General features: G+C 28.8%; 1 protein-coding gene across 1 annotated transcript; it reads right to left on the minus strand.

The window, feature by feature from the left end:
* Nucleotides 1–924: 924 nt before the first annotated feature.
* Nucleotides 925–20,064, minus strand: LOC127286804 (uncharacterized). The gene is made up of 11 exons (XM_051313394.1): nt 19,629–20,064; nt 16,067–16,217; nt 15,828–15,986; nt 15,339–15,751; nt 14,802–15,276; nt 14,402–14,742; nt 14,126–14,340; nt 13,767–14,052; nt 13,543–13,682; nt 11,581–11,730; nt 925–3,472 (listed from the first exon to the last, which is right to left on the minus strand). The coding sequence occupies exons 2-11, from the start codon at nt 16,187–16,189 to the stop codon at nt 1,086–1,088; spliced, it is 4,689 nt and encodes a 1,562-aa protein (XP_051169351.1). The 5' UTR covers nt 16,190–16,217; nt 19,629–20,064; the 3' UTR covers nt 925–1,085.
* Between the last annotated feature and the right edge of the window lie 1,587 nt (nt 20,065–21,651).

The raw sequence follows: 21,651 nt of genomic DNA on the forward strand, positions 1-21,651 counted from the left end.
CGTTCCTTATTTTTTATTTTTTTTTTTACTTTTTTTTTTAATTTAAAAAAAAATTCTTACGCACAGAATTTAAGTTTTTTTGATTTTATCATAAAAAGACACAGAAAATAAGTTTTAGTTCATTTTGATTGATTTCTTTTTTTTTATTTTGAAAATTCAAAATGTCGGCAACAAAATTGCGGATTTTTTTTTATTTTTAATTCATTCGAAACCTGATAATTTTTTTTTTTATTTGTACCAAAGAAGATTTTATTTATTTAATTAATATACGGAACTAAAAATAGTTTAATAATTTTTTAATGAAAAAAAAAATATTTTTAATCGTTTTTCTTTTATTTTTTAAAACAAAAATTTTGTTTCGTCGCTAGGATCATTTACTTTAGTCATTGAAAAGTAAATTAAATCAAATTTTGTTTTGAAAAATAAGAAAAAAATAACAAATTTTTTTTTAAACAAAAAAAGTTCATTAGACTTACTCTGAAATTTTTTTTACAATTTCTTTGTATTTACAGATATGAAATTATAAAACGAAAAATTAAAAAACGACCTTTTAGAGCAAAAATACATTTTTATAAACAAATTACATTTTTTTTTGTGCTTTGGTTTTTTTTTATTTTTTTTTTTTTAAATTTTTGTTTTACTTTTTTTTTTTTATTCGTAATCAGCGACCCCAAAAATCCCACGAGAAGCAAATTTCAAACGAATTAAATGAATTTGCCAGCAAAAAAAAAAGTCAATTTTATTTTCATCATTTTGAATTTTCAAAATATGAAGAAATAAAATTCGGCAACACCGAAAGAGCTAAAATAAAATTTTCCGAGCTTTTTTTTTTTTTGATAAAACAAAAAAAATTCGATTCTGTGCGTCACGAAAAAAAAAATAAGTGACACCGTATTATATTTATGAAGAGCAAAAAAAATGTACTTAGGAAAGTAACGTTATTTATTTTTTTTTTTTCTAAGCACTCTCTAGTTTTTTGTTTTTTTTTTCTTTCTATATACCATTTACTAGTCGACCCCTGCCAATTGCATTAAAATTATATATAAGGCAAGGCTCGCTCTTCGTACATCAACGCAACCCTCTACTCATCTGCGTCTTTTTTTCTTCGTTCTACCAAACTTCTTTGTCACCGTTGCCACTTCTTGATCAGTTGTCAATGCTGTTGTTGTTGTAGTTGTAGTTGTTGTTGTTGTTGTTGTTGTCCCTGTCGTTGTTGTTGTACCTCTATTAATCATTTCTTTTATCGCAACATCCTCTTCAGTATCCATTGGAATAACATTTGCATTTGGATCATCCGATGAACTTGAATTCTCCTTAATATTATTCTCCGTTTCTGAATCACTTCTTTTTTCCGGATCAGAATCATTTCTTTTTTCAGGCTCTAAATCGCATTGCTCTTGATTTGTAAAATTTTCTTTCTTCACATCTAAATCAATATTAATTGTTGTTATATCTGTTTGAGAATTTTTCATCTCTATCACAGCCTCTTTTAATGTCAGATCAATGGAATTAGATTTTTCTATTTCTTTTTTATCTAATTCTTTTTTTAATAATTCCTTTTCTATTTCTTTTTTTTCTAATTCTTTCTTTTCTATTTTTTCTATTTCTTTCTTTTCTATTTCTTTCTTTTCTATTTCTTTTTTTTCTAATTCCTTCTTTTCCAATTCTTTTTTCTCTAATTCCTTTTTTTCTAATTTAATATTTTCCTTTTCTAATTCAATATTTTCTTTCTCTAATTTAATAATTTCTTTCTCTAATTTAATATCATCATTCTCTAATTTAACATCTTTTTCTAATACATTATCGAATTTATTTTGTTGTGTTGTAATTTCCTTCAATGTTTGTAAATCACTTTCCATTTGTGAATTATTATCAGAAAATTCTAAATTTTCAACACAAAATTTCAAAATTTCATCTTCTTTATTTTCAACAATTTTTACAATTTCTCTATCTTCGGATTTATTTTTTCTCATTGAATTCCAATTGCTTTCCTTTTGTTTCGTCAAATTCCAACCAATTGGTAATTTTTTCTCCATTTTTTGATTCAATGAATCGTCAAAATTTTTCTTACCCCTCTTCTTTTTCTTTGTACCACCACCTTCGAGAATTTTACATTCAGGAATAAATGGTTCTTTCATTTCAGCTTTGTGCATTGCATCAATATCAATTATTTCAACTTCCGATTGTCTTTTTGTTGATGGTAATTTTTTAATTTTTTTCTCATCAATTTTCATATTATCAATAATTTCCATTGATTTTTGATTCATTGAACTTTCACCTTTTATATCAATATCAATAATTTCCTCTTGTTTTGATAATTGAACAATTTTTTCATCTATTTCCGTTTTATCATTAATTTTTTCTTGATTTTCAATAACAACTAAATCTTCTGTTTTTAATAAATCCAATTCTGAATGTAGAACATGTTCTAAATCATCGTCGGATGATAATATTTTCATTACTTTTTCTTCTTGATTTTCTAATTTTAAATCATCTTCTTTTAATTTTAATTCAATTTCCTCAGCTTTTTGTGCTTCTTCCAATTCTGTTGAATGTATATGTTCAATATCATCATCAGAAATTGTACTTTTACTTGATTTACGTAAAATTGATGAATTTTTATCCAAATTTTCATGAATATCATCCCATTGATTTGAACCAATTTCAACCATATGATATTCCATTGATGTAAAATCATCGCCAACATCAAAATTTCCCAATTTCATTGGCGTTTCAATTGGTACAAAATAATCTTTATTTTCACTTCTTTTTTTAATTTCCTCAATTTTTTTATTCTCCACAAGATCTTCAACAACAATACTATCCTCATTTTCCTTAAGTAAATATTTCGGTTCACGTAATGATTTCTCAATAATTTTCACATTATTATTTTTTTTCACATTTCTTCGTGTTGTTTTATTTTCCATTAATACAACACTATCGTCATCATAATTAACAACATATTTTGCCTTAGCAAATTTTCTCTCTTGATCATTTGTTTTTATTTTCCATGCATTATCTCTTGCCTGTGTCATTGGACTATCGGGTATTTCACCTTGTTGAGCACATAAACTTAAACTTGTAGGCACATCACGAAATGAATCCTCACGTTCAAATATTGAACATTTACCTAATTCAGCAACTTCAGCGCAAAGTGTTTTTTTTTCTTTAACTTCTTTTATATAATCATCGGGTACACTATCAATTATTGGCTCATTTGCTGTTCTCATTTCGGCGCATATCTCGGTATGAGTGCGTAGTATTTGACCCTCGTTGACGAAATCAGTTAATGAAGTTGGACCCTCCTCAGCGCAAACACTACGTGGAGGTTCGGGTGTTGTTTCTTCATTTAGTTCACAATCCTGGCTAAAACTAATGTCCTCTTCGTCGGCAGATACTGTTATCACGGTGCCCAACGGGTTGACAACTTTAGCTACCGGCTGTCCCACCCTTTCAATAACCAATCGCCTCCCTAAACAGAAAAAGCCGTAGGCAGGTATCAATATTTTCGTTGCATTTTTCTTTATGGGTATATTTTTGTTTTTTTTTTGTTCTTGAAACAAAATTGTTTTTAAATTTTTAATTAGAAAAAAAAAATTATGGCACACAGTGAGGTATTTTAAGGGTGCTTATAGCCTCATTAACATAACCTCAAACTAATTTGTTTTTACAAAACTATAAATAAAATTTTATCAATTGTAGTATTATCAAAATAAAATATGTTTGCTCAAAATTTTGTTTAATAATTATTTTATATATTTTTTTGTTTAATGTTGATTTAACGCTAATTAAATCAATTTTAAACTCCACCTACTCACAGAAGGCAATAGAATTCATGGAGTATCAAAGAAAATGTAGTTGAGCCAATGGAAAAAAATCAAAGTCTCGAAGACTAGGGATTTAAACTTCTCCCACTCACAGAAGGCAAGGGAATTTACAGCTTTCAAAAAATTGGTTTAACCAATAAACAGAATGGAAATTGAGCAGAAAACTATATCAAGATACTCAAACCGACTAGATTTAGACAAAACAGTATTTAAACTCTACCTATTCACATAAGAAAACGCTATTCATAACCTCCAAACACGATGGAAATTAAATTTAATTAAAAAAGTATAATACCTAAGCCAAGAGCAAGAATAAATAGAGAAAATACAAGTAAAACAAGATTTAAACTCTACCTACTCACATAAGACAAAGCTTTTCATAACCTCAAAAAAAGGTTTAACCAATTAAAAAATAGAGTAGAAAAAATGGGTCAAAATACTCAAAACAAGAAACTGACTAGATTTAAACAAAAGTAAAACAATATTTAAACTCTACCTAATCACATAAAGCGGGTCTTTTCATAACCTCCAAAAAATGATGAATAACCAGGCCAAGAGCATAAATACAAAGCGAAAATTAGATTTAAACAATTTTTTAATTCCACCTACTCACAGAAGAATAAAATTTCAATTTTAATTTACAGCTGCCAAAAAAAATGACGGAGAATAGTTTTAATAAAGGGAATATTAACCAAAATTCTGAAGACAAGGCAATTTAGACAAACAAATATGAAACTCTACCTACTCACAGAGGGCAAAAACCATTTATAGCTTCCAAAATAAAATATAATATAAGAAATAAAAAATTTTGGAAGGCGAGACAATTAAAGAAAGATTTAAACTTCACCTACTCACAGAAGGCAAGGCTATACAAAACCTCTAATAAACGATGGAAATTAAATTTAATAAATAAAAATGAAGTTTAATAGCTAGGCCAAGAGCAAGAATATATAGAGAAAATACAAGTAGAACAAGATTTAAACTCCACCTACTCACATAAAACAAAGCTTTTCATAACCTCAAAAAAGGTTTAATTAATAAAAAAATAGAATAGAAAAAATGGGTCAAAATACTCAAAACAAGAAATTGACTAGATTTAAACAAGTAAAACAATATTTAAACTCTACCTACTCACATAAGATAAAGCTTTTCATAACCTCAAAAAAAGGTTTAACCAATAAAAAAATAGAGTAGAAAAAATGGGTGAAAATACTCAAAACAAGAAACTGACTAGATTTAAACAAAAGTAAAACAATATTTAAACTCTACCTACTCACATAAAGCGGGTCTTTTCATAACCTCCAAAATATGATGAATAACCAGGCCAAGATCATAAATACAAAGCGAAAATTAGATTTAAACAATTTTTTAATTCCACCTACTCACAGAAGAATAAAATTTCAATTTTAATTTACAGCTGCAAAAAAATGACGGAGAATAGTTTTAATAAAGGGAATATTAACCAAAATTCTGAAAACAAGGCAATTTAGACAAACAAAAATGAAACTCTACCTACTCACAGAGGGCAAAAACAATTTATAGCTTCCAAAATAAAATATAATAGGAAATAAAAAATATTGGACAAAGGCCTTGAAAACAAGGCGAGACAATAAAAGCAAGATTTAAACTCCACCTACTCACATAAGGCAAAGCTATTCATAAACGCCAAAAACAAGGGAAATTAAATTTTATAAATAAAAAAATTATAATATCTAGGCCAAGAGCAAGAATATATAGAGAAAATTAGATTTATACAAGTAAAACAAGATTTAAACTCAACCTACTCACATAAGGCAAAGTTTTTCATAACCTCCAAAAAAAGATTTAACCAATAAAAACAATATTAACGACACCAATAGAATGAATACATAGTGAAAATTAAAATTAAACTAAAACAAAATTTAAACTCCACCTACTTACATAAGGAAAGAAAATTCATAGTTTCCAAATGAAAATATGAAGCCAATGCCAAAAAATGTGATACCAAGGTCCAGAAGACAGGGTAAAGATTAGATTTAGATAAAAATAATATATTTAAACTTCACCTACTCACAGAAGGCGAATATTAAATTACAGTTTTTCTTTACATGCCTTTTTTTGTTTCAAAAATTTATAAAATCATAATGAGAAATAATTCCAAGTGATACAAACTAAATTATTTTATCATTTCAACGACATTGGTAAGAATTTTTGAGTGTCACCTTAAAAAAAGTGTTTAAAAAATATTTAATTCATCATTTAATTTTTTTAAAAAATTCAAATTTATTTAAAAAAAAAATTTATAAAAAAAAATTGTTTATCTTGAAGTAAATAAAAAAAATTTCCCTCACTTTTGTGCCAAATCAGTAGTATATCAATTTTTTTTTAAAAAAAGGTGAATTATAAAAATGAAATAAAAACCAAGAGAAACAAATTTGTACAATTATTCTGAAAAATATTTAAAACAAAATATAAAAATTTTGCAAGAAAAAAAAATATTTCAATCGAAATCGGACATTAAATTGACTAAAATATTATATTTTTTTGATTTATTTTATTAGAAATAAAAAAAATTTATAAAAATAATGGAAAAATATTTTTATTTATTTTAACTTTTTAAATTTATGAAAAAAATTTTTTAAATTAAAAAAATTATAGTTGCAAAATGATTGTCAAATGTGAAAGTACAATATCCGATTTCCCTTCAACAATTTAATTTTTTTAAAATTTTTACCTGGTTCAAAATACTGAAAAACATAAAAAAACACACAACAGCAGAAAATTATTATTTATAAAAATTATTTTTAAATACAGAATATATACTATTAATAGTATATAAGTATAATTAAATTATTAAATTAAATCAACAATTAATAATTAACAATGAGGCACTCCAGAGCTCGTAATTTAGCAAAATAAATAAACAATTAAAGGAATTACATAATTATTATTGATTATCAGAAAGATAAAAAAAATTAAAATGAATAAAAATATAAAATAAATCTTCTCTTTTATATGAAATAGTTTTTATGCAACACAGACGTATTATGGTTACTTTACGATACCAGTTTATCGTAAGAAACGGTTTCCATATATGTACGTATAAATAAAAAAAATATTTATCTAAAAATAAAAAAAAAAAGAAATTGTCTCGAAACTGATAACTAAACTAATTTTAAAATACTACTGAATTAATAAAAATATTTGTCATTTCGTTCAGAAAGCAAAAAAAAAAAAAAAAACTGTGAATTTGAAAGCAAAAATTGTGAAAATCGTGCCTGATGCATTATTATTGAAAAAAGTATCCATAAATTTAAGGTTTAAATTTCATGAAGAGAAGTCAGAAGAGCAAAGAAGATAGCGATGCTAGAAAAGATCAGGGAGGAGGTTTAAAAAATTGCTGAAATCTAGTGACGTTGAAAAAGAAAGTTAATTGAAGTTAAAATCAGCGTGTCTATTGACAACCTCATTTAAAATTCCAGGACAATTCCAGGACAAAATTTTAATACATGTTTTTATTTTTTTAACATTCTATATTTTTAAAACTAATTCTATATTTTTTAAAATCTTTTCTTTACTTTAAAATTAATAATAATTGAAAGATTATTAATAAACTCTGGACTGCGCTTTATTATTGCAAATTAGATTATAGTTGCGTTCATGGTTTTACAGAAGGTATCAAGGAAAAGAAAAGAAAGTTTGCATCCGAGCTAGTGTATTAGGAAGTAAAGTTATGAAAGATAAAAAGTGAAGAAGTTCCATTAGAAGAACCTAGAACATTAGAAAGTACAGCCATGGAAGTTAAAAAAGTGGAAGGAGACCAATTAGTACAATCTAGAGCAGAAGAAATAGAGCCATTAAGAAGTACAGCCATGGAAACTAAAAAAAGTCAAAGGAGTCCCATTAGTCCAAGCTACAGCATTAAGAAGTACAATCGTGGAAGCTAAAAAAAATATAAAAAGCCCCAATAATCAAAGCTAGAGGATTAAAAATTACATTTATGAAAGCTAAAAAGTGGAACAAGTCTCATTAGTTTAACTTAGAGCATTAAGAAGTACAGCCATGGTAACTAAAACAATTAGCCCAAGTTACAGCATTAAGAAATACAACTGTAGAAGCTACAATAGCATAAAAAGCCTCATTAGTCCAATCTGCAGCATTAATAATTACAGGCATAGAAGCCAAAAAGTGGTAGAAGCCCCATTAGTCCAAGTTACTGCATTAATACGTACAGTCACGGAAGCTAAAGAAAGTGAAAAAAGCTCCAATAGTCCAGAAGCCATGAAAGATCAAGTGAAGAAAACTTCCAAATAAGGTGGACGTGAAGGCAACAGACCCTAACGTCCCAGACAGAGCTGAAGATGATGAGAGGATTAACAACGGTGATCAGAGTCGCTGCAAGAAAGTCGTATACCTACATTCTGAAAAAACTCCACAAGAAAGTTCTTCCAGACGTCAGTAACACAAAAGTAGAAGATGCAAAACCTACAAAAATGGGAGACCTGATTAAAATCGGAAACAATATCAATTAGCCGAAGCCAGGAAACAGGTCCTAGTACCCAACAAGCAAGGGATGAAGCTCACAGTTATAGTCACCGACCCAGAAGAGGAGGACAGATTGAAGCAGTTCATGAGGATCTCCATAAGGCGAAGAAGAAAAAGCAAGAGAAGTCATCTCTCATCTCATCCTAAGCAAACCAATAAGAAGAAAGCGGCGAGTGGATCTACAATAGTGATCCGAGTCGCAACAGAAACAACGTATATCGACGTACTGAGCATATTTCGGAAGGAAAGGAATCCGGACGTCAGTCACACGCAGGTCGTAGGTGCAAGGCCAACAAGAAAGGGAGATCTCCTGATCAAAATCAGAGGAGACTGCAATAAGGAGGCATTCACTGCTGAGGTCACCAAAGCGGTTGGAAGTATGAGGAAGGTGGACTAACAGGTCACATTGGAGATCCACGACCCGGTTTGCCTTACCCAGGAAAAAGAGGTTTAACAGGCGTTGGCGAAAGTGCTCTAGAAAGCACGGTCTTAGGATGAAACCGACGAGGAATGAAGCTCATGGTTTTAGTCACCGACCCATAGGAGGCGTACAAGCTGGAGCATTTGAAGCTAAAAATAGGTTTTATGTCTTGTTTAATAAAGAAAAGATCGGCAATGAAAGAATCGCAAAAGCGAGATCCCAGGGATCTTTATCTACAAAGTTTAAAGTCTGATGGCAGTTCAGTAGTATAAGGATTAGTCCAGTCAAAGCGTGTGGTTTTTAATGGGTCGATCAGAACAAGAACCATCATCCTAGCTTAACCTCGGAGCATCGGGCTCCAGATATCTGCCTTGGATACTAAGGGTTATGCAGATTTTCCACTTCCTTCGTAAAACAAAAAAAAGTCCAATTAGACGACTTTTACTCTGAGTTACCCGAGTTTTTAGAAGCATTATCAGAAAGTGGATGGAAAATTACCTCTAAAAATCCGCGATTTGGATTGATTTACCATGAAAGAAGAAGTCCAGACATTGTTACAAGTGCTCCGAAAACCAGAAAGCAAAAAGAGGAGTCAGCATCCAAACATTGTGGAGTAATGCTCGAATTTATATACACTAAAAAATTTGGGTGACGTATCGTTCCAATTTACCGAAAATTCACGAAGTGTGGAACGACTTCAATTCGGGCAAGTCATGTTTCTAGCTTGATGGCACTGATCGCCCAAGGTGGTACTAATGCATTTCCAGGTTTGGGAACCAAATCTACAGTGGAACTACTAATGGGAATATCGAAATAGTCATGGATGTTTTTTTCTTATAATTTTGCCAAAAATTTTGAGAAAACAACCAGCTTGTTCTGACAAGATTCCAAGCCAATAATTGCCAAATTGCATTCTATACTAGTAACTATTCATTTGCTAAAACAATTTTGTCTGATTTAATTTTATTAAATAAATAACTTTAATTAAATAAATTTAACGAAAGAGTAAATGATTATACTTTCATGAACCGGTAGAATTAAATAGCAATAGGCAAAACAAATGCTGACATGTATTTATTTAGATAAAAAAAATTAAATCTTACAGAGGGTATATTACTTTCCTTTAATTCAGTTTTAATCTACGAATGGAAAATATAATTCTTGTTTACTGAAAAATAATTTTCTATTAACTATAATTATTATTTCAAGGATATGAAATTCTAAAAAATCAAAGGCAAATGAAATAATTCACAAAAAAAATTTTTTTTTAGTGAATTTGATGTTTCTCTTGAATGTATCGCTAATAGCTAAAGAAAAAATGTATATATTTTTTTATTGTTTTATAACAATAGAAAAAATGTGTTTTGCATATACACACACATACTTCTTGGCACGATTCAGTTATCCGGGGGGAAAAAAAAGAAGAAAGATTAACATAATTAGAATGAAAGACAAGTTAAGTAAAAAAAAAAGAACAACAACACTAGTAGATTCTATAAATTATGTCTTTCTTTTAGATTAGGAAAGAATAATATATACAATGTACATTTGTTTAATTTATTAGGTTTCAAGATCAAAAATTATATTATAGGAGGGTGTGATACCTGCCTCTGGCCAATTCTTTATTCACGCAAACTTATATAACGCTATTCTCATCCGTCACCAAGTGCATGAAAAGTGTCAATGTGCTCGCAAATATCAATAAATTGCAGTACAATGAATGCGCACATAATCATCAAGCACTCTATTTATTTGTGATTCGCATTGTTTTTTTTTTGGAGACTAGAAACTATACTTTAATTTAATGTTTCTCTAACATTAAATTCAGTTTTTTTTTGGGGCAGGGGTATTTAATTTTACAAAATATGAAATGAAAATGAAGCGTTCAGAAAAATCATAATTAGAATAATTATCTCGCAAAGAACACTGGTCTTAAATCAGGTTTTGTTTTTAATTGCATGCGGAGGAAAATAATTCTACATAAATTATTTTAATTTTACAACAAAAAATTGAAAAATTAAAATTAATTTTACTGTAATATCATTTTCTTCCTCACGATATTAATTTACAGAGAAGCAGAGCCATTATTTATTTTAGGCATTAATAAATTGCGCATTTAGACTTTTTTAGAGATATAATTACTTTTAAGCTTAAACTATGCTTTTCCTGAAGGCATCACACAATGTTATTCTCGAATTGTATGGGAAAATTTATCTTAAATATGTTTCTAATATTTAAAAATCAATTAGTACATATATTGTGAATAATATTATACAATCGAGCATACAGGGGGATGTATGGCAGCATTTTTTTTCCATGAATTTAAAGTCTACTTTCGCTCTATGTCGTGTAGTCAAATGCCTTTTATTTCAAAAAAAAAGAGAAAAAAGTTTACTCAAAAAAAATGTTTCAAACATGAATTATTAGTATTACTTTATTTTTGTTTTAGCTTTTAAATATTATAATCTTGTGAATGAATGTCAAGGTACAAACGAAAATACTTTTTCGACTACTTCTAATCATTCATCAATTTTCACCAAATTTGAAAATTAAGTCTAGACATAGAAAAATATTGGCGCATAGAGCCAATATTAACGAGCCTTGTTTTTTTTTTAATAAATATATAGATTTACAAATCATAAATAACTAAATTCTAATTTTAAAAAATGCAATTACAAAACAAGCTTTTGTTTTTTTGTATATGTTTCAAAGAAAGAATTTAAAATTTTGTTTGTTTTTAATTTTGAGTGTACTTTAGAGAGTAATTTGTTTTTTTTATGAAAAATATAAAAATATTATTTATCTTACCCGGTCCTCGATGTGGAGCTGCTGATGTTTCCAACATTGCTTCAGCTAGATCTTCTCGAAGTTGATTTTCACCACTGACTATTCCAATATTTTCATTTTCTAATGAATCACCATAGGCTTCCATAAATCTTGGCGATTGCTCATAACTGCCTATTTAAACAATAAATGTGCAATCGTTAGAATTTAATTTAAATTAACAATTTATAAATCTACACATCAATTAATTGTAATTGAAATTTTTAATGAAAATTAATTGATATTAAAATTAAAAAACTTGAAATATTAAAAAAAATTAATTTAATGATTTAATTCATCTAGATGATATTGAAAGGATTCAACTCTCATTCTTCAAGAGGCTACTTTGGTTACCAAATAACATTCCTAACTATGCAGTCAGGTTGGAAACGGACTCTTTTCGCCTTTCGTATGGGGTTCTCTTGAATATACTGAACTGGATATGTAAGATTTCTAAGATAAACATTTCAAGGTACCCCAGACAGTGTTTTGAGGGACTGGTACGAATTGCAACTAGGGCTCCTGAATGCCGATCTAACTGGCTGTTACAATTGGAAAATGCTTTTGACCTACAGTCTGAATGTTAATTGGACGTCCTTATCTTTGGACTCCATGGTGCGAAATAAGGAAGTTACCCCTGTCTTTCTATTAATCAGGGCCCGCAACCCTATCTGATTTCACGCTTTCTTGTACAAATCAAAAGAATTTTTTCACAAATAAAACTTTTAAATAAATATGTTTATAGGATATGTCTGAGAAAAATTGTATATAGGTTTGGTAGAGAGGAAAATTGTTCATTTTGTTATCAGGAATGAGAGAATCTTTTTCACATTGTAACGCTAATTTAGATATTAGAAATATTAGTTAAAATAATAATATTCCACAATCCCGTGTTTAAATTACGTACTGTGATTTCTCTACACATTACTCTCCGGCATATGAGCCTCTCTCATGGGGAGATTCCACTGAAACGATCGAGAAACACGACGACGACCTGATTTGAACTACCTGTTACCTTTTGTATTGCACTCACGAAACACACTCTTGTGGAGATAATCCGCTGGACGACGATGTGGCTGCGACTTAACCCAATGAATATAGAAACGCACACAATTAACTAATAATAACTATTTATTAACAATACTCGTACTTCATACACTAAATATATTAGATAATTTCAATAGTCTTCCTACTATCCTTTGTCGGCACACATCCGCCTTACACGGCAGCTCGGATTGATCTCTCGATTGATTATTGCGCGCCCTCTTCCTTCCTGCTGGCCCTTGGTCGGTGAGAATCCGGAAATATCTGGAACTTCCTAATCCTTCATTGGACAACGAACCACCTATACTAAGGAAAACCGCTGACACACACAATCACACACTCATATGAATAGATCTCCCTGCTTGACATATTCGACGCTGATACTAATATATAGAATTCTCGACCATATAATGAATATTGGGGACTTATATCTAAATAACGATATACTTCGTTATAACATTCTATCTAATTGTCCAGCATGTATTCATTTGTGCGCGGATGCCTTTTCTGATGTTTGTTCTAATTCTAATCCAGTGGAAGGATGACTTTAGGTTTTACATTCCTCAGAAATAAGAATTGTTAAATCTTTTGTAAAAATATTTAGTCAATTGCTGCATAAACAACATAATAATGAAATGAAAGAGTATAAATGTGTTACAGTCACTTCTATCGATTGTTTTTTGTTTAAATAATTTTGTATAAATGTAATTTCATCTTATAATTTAGTTTTAGTCTCTTGCGATAGCGATTCTCCACTTGTACTCATGTAAAGAGGTAGACAAGTGTAAATAAATTATTTCTGCAAATGTTTACTTCTATTCTTACGTCCATGATATTAAGTTAACAAATAAAATAAAATGTTTTAACCCAAAAAAATATTTTAGTATTTTATTTTATACTTACTTCCAGAACCATCGATGACAACAGGCATCAAAGGTCTACTAGCTGCGTGCGGCATATTAACAGGATTTGATCTTGCCGGACGAGATCCGCTCGAAACAGAAATTTCAACTGTTTCCGCTTCAACCAAATTAACAGCAACTCTAAATTTGGGAAAAATAAATTTTTTTCTAAAAACTCTGAATGTTTACTTCTTATTTTTTTTTCTCAAAAAGCATTAAACATACCCACTAGGTGCGTTGTAAGTTTTAAAAACAAATTGAGGCCCCATCCAAAGTCTTCTATGAGGTCCAGCGTGTGTTACAATTTCAACTTGACTAAGCCATCGATCCTCATCAGATTCAAGTTGTTGTAAATTTTTAGGTAACATGGATACACCTAAAAATTGACTTGAGGGAAGCAAAGGAGGGACAATTTCCATTGAACCGGGAGAACGTAAAAGTGGCCATTGTCCTTTTGCTTCCACTTCTAATTCAATAGAAGTATCATCACAAACTTTTTCCTTCGGTACACCTGTAATAATTGTAATTAAAATTGTTAAAGAAACAGAGTGTTTCGAAAGCCGTAACAATATAAAAATTATTACCTGCTGCTGGCTTTGGCTCAAGATCATATTGAATCATATTTCCATGGCAAGCCATTATAAATAGTGAATCAACAGCTTTTTTCGTAACTTTGTTGGAGGAATCACGTTGTGCGTAAATCCAAGCTCGAGGTGGTGCAAAGCAAGCGCAAATTTTTAATGGTAATGTCACACTTTCATCTGAATGTGATATTCTTTGCTTTGGCTGTGGTCTTCCACTAGATGAAGAAAAAAGTGAAATTATAAATTATCACATAGAAAAATATTTTCCATACATACCTTGTTTGTGATTGGCTGTTGACATGATTTAACGTCGATGGTTGTCGAATTTGTGCCAATGGATGTAAAATTGTTGGATGAGGATAAGGTGGAAGTCTAGGATTTGTATAAGGATAAACGGATAGAGGCAGTTCAGCATAAGAAACTGGAGAATGTGATCTAGTACTATCATCAGTTAGACCTGCACTTCGATGAAATCTCGATAGTCTATTGACAACATGAGGTGTTGAATGAGTTCGAACTCCAACAGGACCGCCATAGGGCGCCACTGGAAATACATGAGTTGTGCCACGAACTGTTGAAATTGCTGCCCAACGTGTGTCACTCGAAAATGTCATATCCTAGATGAAGAGAAAATGTTATTTCTATTTCGATTTTTTTTTTTTAATTAAATAATTACTTGAACTTTTGCCGTAGTATCGCCACGATGTAGTACGTATAAATGATGAACAGCGGCAAGTGAAGGACCACCTGGATGGGGTTGTATTCGAAAAATATGAAAATCATGCCCACGTTTGTCAGCGGTCATTAATAACGATCCAGTAAGATCGAATGTCATTGCAACAATTGCATCATTGTGAGCGGTAAAATGTGCAACAACCGTTTCTATGGTTTTATCTAAATCTTTTTCCTCTTTTGCTGCTTGAAGATCAAGAATTGTTACAACACCCGGTTGTGTCACATCAGTACCGGTATTATTAACCACCATTGGCGATACCGAATTTCCTGTTAGACTTGATGCTACCGTTTCTCCCAAACCCCGTAATCCCTTGCCAAGTGATTTTGCTGCATAAAGAACAGCTGCTGTGTAACTTTGTACACCTTCACCTTCACTTCCACCACTACTTCTTCTAGCTAGTATCAATTTTTTTTCACTGCAAATAAAATCCCTGCTTTAGTAAAACAACTACTATCATTAGTTTTATGAAAATTTTACCTGTAAGCAAGCCATCTTGTGCCAAGTGAAACTGGATTAGGATTTGGACCTGGACTTGGATAGCATGTGGTAACAGTAAAAACATCCTCAAGTGTTCGAGCATCAAAAACAGCGATCTTTTCAACAAATGTGACAACGACTGATCTCTTATTAGCGAGGACGTCGCATACTGGATTTTTGAATTTTATGCTCTTAACTTGCTCCCCAGTTTTCATGGAAATAAAACTGACACTGCAGAATTGTGGTCCAGGACCAGCTGAGTCACATATTGCAACCAGTGGTCGTTTAGATTTAAAAGGATCATTTCGTTCGTCATCGACTTTTGGATTTGACAATACTCTCAAAGTACGTACAACACCCTGTCGCCATGATAAAATCTCAGATGCTTCTCCAGTTGCCGACACTAACCATACCTAAATTAGATATTGTACTTTACATTCCCGAATACTAATTTATATAACTATTATCGAAAAAACTAAAAGTATATACCTGCACACCGGTCGTATAACCAAGAACTAATAATAATGGAGGAGTATTAGATCCTTCGATATAGTCAGAATAAAAAGAAGGATCATTTATATCAGCATATTCGAATCTCGCCCATGTTATAGATTCTTTGTTGTCTGAATTTGGTACGCCAGTGTAGGCCTAATTATACATATACAAATAAATATTGGAGAATATTCGTAAAACTCAAATCTATTGGAGGAAGGAAGAATTTTACTTACTTGGGGAACAATGTCATTAATAATACCAGCCACACTGTCTATAATGGTACGATCGCTGATTGGCTGAGGCGTTATCACCAGGGCTCCTTTTTGTCCCCCCCTTCTTGGTGAATCCGCCGACATTGTCCTTTTCTATACAAGTTTCTACTTCCTAAAATGTGAAATTAGGTATTGCATAAATCCGGTCCTGACGGTTTGACGGCATTTTGAAAATTCGTGACACTTCTATAATAATTTTATTAGTTTATGGTTACATTGATTACACCATGCGCTATAAATTAATAAAATTATTATAGACACGACATTTCAAAATGTCGTCAAACTAGAAAGAGAGTATTTATGAAATTGGGTGTATTATCGCATCGCTCCCAATTTCCACTAACTTATTATACCGATCATACTAATACATCAAACAGCCACACTATTTTTATCCAGTCATCCCTGAATCTTCTTTCCCCTATCACAGTAAAAATCCGGACTCAAAATGATCCATCCAGCAGGATCATTTTGATCCGCAGCAAAAATGAGTCAAGTAGGTGGCGTCACGTTCTATGTCGTTTAGTATTGGCTCATTTTAAACCTCAGCAAAAATGAGCACAGGTTTTTACTGTGATCACCAAAAATTGTTCCCATCAAATTTCCTCTTTTCTAAATCCTCTTACACTCTAAATCTGAATCAGTGAAAATTTCACTGATTTCAATTCAGTGGACGAGTTTTCTTTGATGAATCAATGGAATTTCACTGATAATCAGTGGTTTTTTTTACTGATTCTCAGTAAAATTCCACTGATTCATCAAAGGACACTCGTCCACTGAATTGAAATCAGTGCAATTTTCACTGATTCAGAATTAGAGTGCAGTTACATTCGACTTCTGACCTCCATTAACGGTCATTCATAAATTAACAATGATTTTAGTGCGATAAATGTCAAAGCTGTTTCTGATAGGTTTTTTCATGCAGATTACAAATCCATAAGTGGAAAGTGTTCATCAGCTCTAGTTTTTGATTTAAAACGCGGAGTCAATCGAGTTCTTTTTTGCAATGTTTGAGTACCTTTAGCAAAGCGCATGATTATTCCATAATGTGAATCATTTAGAATTTTATTATATAGAATTTTCCTTTATTCGAATTTGTGTTTTTCGAATTAATGTTTAATAGAATTTAAATAAAAATTATTATAAAATAATTTCCATTTATCACACTTTTAATTCAAAAGAATTTTTATTTATCAGAATTTCTATTAAACAGAATTTTGTCTGAGTCGAATTTTTAAATGCCATAATTTTCATTAAACCAAATCTTCATTTATCCGAATTTTTATTAACACAAAATGCCATTTAATAGAAATCTTAAAACACAGAATTTTTATTTATCCTACATTGCAAATGGTTGAATAATCAAATGGCAGAAATATTTTGGCGCCAATTATAAAATTGACCAATCAGAAACTGTCAAGAAAATTGTGATTGGTCAATTTTAAAATTGGCGCCAAAATATTTCTACCGTTTGATTATTCGACCATTTGCAATGTGGGATAAATGAAAATTCTAAGTTTTAAGATTTCTATTAAATAATATTTTGTGTTAATAAAAATTCGGACAATTGAAGATTTGGTTTAATGAAAATTATGTCATTTAAAAATTCGACTCAGACAAAATTCTGACAATTTTTACTCCAGAAATAGTAAAATTTACTACGAAAATAGTATAAATTATTCCGGAAATAATAAATTTTACTATTTCTGGAGTAAAAATTGCCAGAAATGCGCAGAAACTACGGACAGTTCAGGTTTTACTTTTAAATTATATAGTAAAAGTTACTAAATTCGTTTTTCCATTTTTGTCCGTGAATAAAAAAATAATTTTTATACAATTTTATTGACTTATATTTTTTATATAAATATTTTATAATTTTCACCGAAAAGTGTATAATTAAATTTTTGAAAATTAATTTTTGCGTATACTTTAATAACCATTTTTCAATTTTGAAGTTATGTTATTGCCTCCATCCTCCTTAAAAAACTATATAGCTAATGGAAACTTTTCACTTACAGATTAGTAATTTTTTATTTAATTAAATTTTCATAAAATGGATTTTCTATTAACTGAACTTTCATTACTGCAGAATACCTTGTTAAAGTTCCTTGTAACAAAATACTTATATACAACATTGTTTGTAAATTTAAAAAAAATGTATGTTTAATTATATTACAAAAGCGCAAAAAAACAAAGAAACCAAAAGTAAAATAAAACCAAAAAACTATATTATTAAAAATTATTTTGTAAAATTATTTTCAAAAAAATTAAATTAATGAAAATTCAATTAAAGAAAAAATTTTCTTAAGGGGATGTAAAAGTGCTGATACTTCAACAGCTTTTATGTAAAAAGTATCGCAACTTTGACATGCCCTTAAGAAAAAATTATTTTTCTAAAAAAGAATTCATAAAAAAAATATTTATTATTATTGTTATTATTATTATTATTATTATTATTAATAATAATAATAATCAATAATAATTATAATTATAATTAATTATAATTATTTTATTATTATTTATTTATCACGAACTTTGACATGTCCTTAAGAAAAAATGTTTTTCTAAAAAAGAATTCATAAAAAAAATTATTTTTAACAATTGTTAATAAAGAAAAAAAAGTTATTAATTTTTTTTTCATCTTAATTGAACTTTAAAAAATTGTTGGTTATTTATTTTTTTTATTTAATTTTAATTATTTATTTTCAATATTTATTAATAAAAAAAAAGTATAAATATTTTTGTTATTTTAATTTGACTTGAAAATATTTGCCTTTTTTTATATCTTGAAATATTTTAATGTGCTAAAATTAAAAGTTTTATAAGTTAGAAAAAATTATTTTTAACTTATTTCTTGAGACGCTATTTTTATTTTACAAGAGAGAATTAAAAAAAAAACTTGATAATTTCGATTTATAATTAGATAGAGACTTTAAAAAAAATATACATATGTGTATACATATATATATATATATATAGATCTATGTAATGTCCTTTGTTTACAAAACATCTTTTCTCTATACCATAAGAGTCACTTTTAATAAAACCTTTTTTAATTTTCCCTTTTATTATCGTCATAAAAAAAAATCACGCATATAAAAAATGGATCAACTGATACTAAACAGTAAACTGTTAATTAGTGTCGCAATCTTTCAAATGATTAAAATATATACTTTATATACACACGAATGAGTCAAAAGTCTACTTCATTTTATCTCGAATCTAAATAAGAATTGATTAAATAATTCATTTGTTTGTAATTGTCAATAAACTATGGAAACGAAAAAAAAAACAATCAACTAAGAGAAAGAATAAAAAATACATTTAATTATTATTGCATAAAAAAGCGTAGGCGATCGCAAGGTAAAAAATAGAACCTTCCGAGTAACAAAGAAAACATGAAACAAGTATCGCACTCTACATTCAGTTTTTGTTTATATTAAAATCAAATGTTTTCATTTTAAATGTTTCGCGATTATAATATAAACATTTTTGAAAGCAAATTTTTTTTTTAAATTCTACTTACTTTACGGAAAAATCGAGGTTTCATGATGCGAGGTACATCAGGCCAAACAAGGAGCGTTTACTGCGTCATTTTGTTAGAACACTTGAACCAACTGATCACTGACAGTTAAAGCGCACAGCCAAACAACAAATGATGTCATATACAACACACATACACACGCGCGAGCGCGAAACGTCAATCGTGCCCTTGCGCATAACAATTTTCCCCAAAAAGAAAGAAAAAAAATTATTATCCACGCAAATTATTATTTAAGAAATTTTTATTAATGTTCAATTTATGTTAAATTTATCATAAGATTAATAATTTTTTACACAATGATATAATTTAGTAATTATGTTGATTTACAAAAAAAAAAGAGAGAATTTTTTTTCTAAGAAAATAAACGAAAACAATGATCAGCTGATTTTAAAGTAAACCAATGTTTCTTTGTGCGCTCTATACCAACAGACGGACATACCTACCAAATTTGGACGCGTCCATTCCGGTGTAGTTGATTTTTGATTGGTTCGCGGGAAACATTTAAATTTTGACAGTCAACGAAACAGAGATGGATAGGTGTGATACAAACGTAGAGAGTTCAAAAAGTGTTAACTTCAGACTGCTATGATGTAAAGGCCAACGCACAAATATTAAATTTTTTTTTTGTTGCCGAACCCTGACATTTGTTTTCTAATTTTACCCATCTATGTGATTTCTTTTTTTCTCTGCTTGATTTTGTTGTCAAGGCGATTATATTTAATAAAAAAGGAGTAAATTTAAAGAAAACGAAAAAAATCTGTTTTTAGAAATAATAATTAAATAATAAATAATAATTTGCAAAATCTTAAATTTTTAAAAAGTTTAATAGTTTTTGGTTAATTAATTAAAAATCATTTGGTTTAATTTCATTCAGAACGATCTAACAATTGATTATTTTTTGATAAAAAGAAATATTAACTATATCATAATGATTAATTTAATAATTTATCATTTTAATTATTTATTAAATTTCTTTTATTAAGTAATATTTATTTTTTTTTGTAAAGTAAAAATATTCTACTACGAAACGATAGATATGACATTTATTTGTCTATATATAAAAGAAGAAGTGAATAAGAAAATAAACAGCTGATCAACCGAACAATTACGGAAATCATAAATTTAAAAATAAATCTATTTTAAATTATTCTATTAAATAATTACAAATAATTAAATTTAAGAATACAATGTCCTTTTAAATTTTGACAATAGCTGAGTAAAAATTTGCCGACATTTTCTTAAGGTCGAAATTTTTTTTTTTATTAAATTCACATTTTTCTTTTCAAAACAATAAATAAAAAAAATACAACTTGAACAGTTTTGCGAAATTTTTATATTTATACAAGTTATTGTTATAAACATTTTATTGCATGAATTTATAAAAACTTGTTTTTCTATTAATCTAATTAAAATAAAACTTTTCAATGATTCTAGATTAAATTACGAGTAATATGCAACAAAAAAAAAGTTAATATTTTTATTATTTGTTTAATTAAATTATTTATATTTTTAACAAATTAATTAAATTTTTCAAATAATTAATATCAATCGAAAGCAGCTTTACTTTTAAATTTTTGAATGTTTGAACTTATTAATTTCTCAGAACCGAAATCCAAATTTGATAAGAAAATAAATATAAATACGTATAATAGTAGGGTAAGTGTACCAATTACGGCGCGTTCATAAAAAATAACTATTATTACTATTATATTTAATATAACTGTTGCAAAATGATTAAAAAAATTATTTTAATCTTTTTTTTTTATTGTATTTTTTTTATTTTATTTAGGTTTTGTTAGGGTGGTTTTGTTTTTATTAATTTGACACCGCAATTGACCATTATTTCTATGACTTGACATATGTTTCTTATTTGACTCCCTGAAGAGGAAATCATTTAGATTTCGAAACGTTGGAGTAAACCTTTATTAAAACAACAATGGTCTTCTAATTAATCTTTTTTTGATACTATTATAAAGATGTAGATTTAAACAATTATTAATTTAAT

This window comes from Leptopilina boulardi, unplaced genomic scaffold (assembly GCF_019393585.1).
Source record: "Leptopilina boulardi isolate dan_hultmark-lab unplaced genomic scaffold, ZJU_Lbou_2.1 LbouV2_362, whole genome shotgun sequence".
NCBI lineage: Eukaryota > Metazoa > Arthropoda > Insecta > Hymenoptera > Figitidae > Leptopilina > Leptopilina boulardi.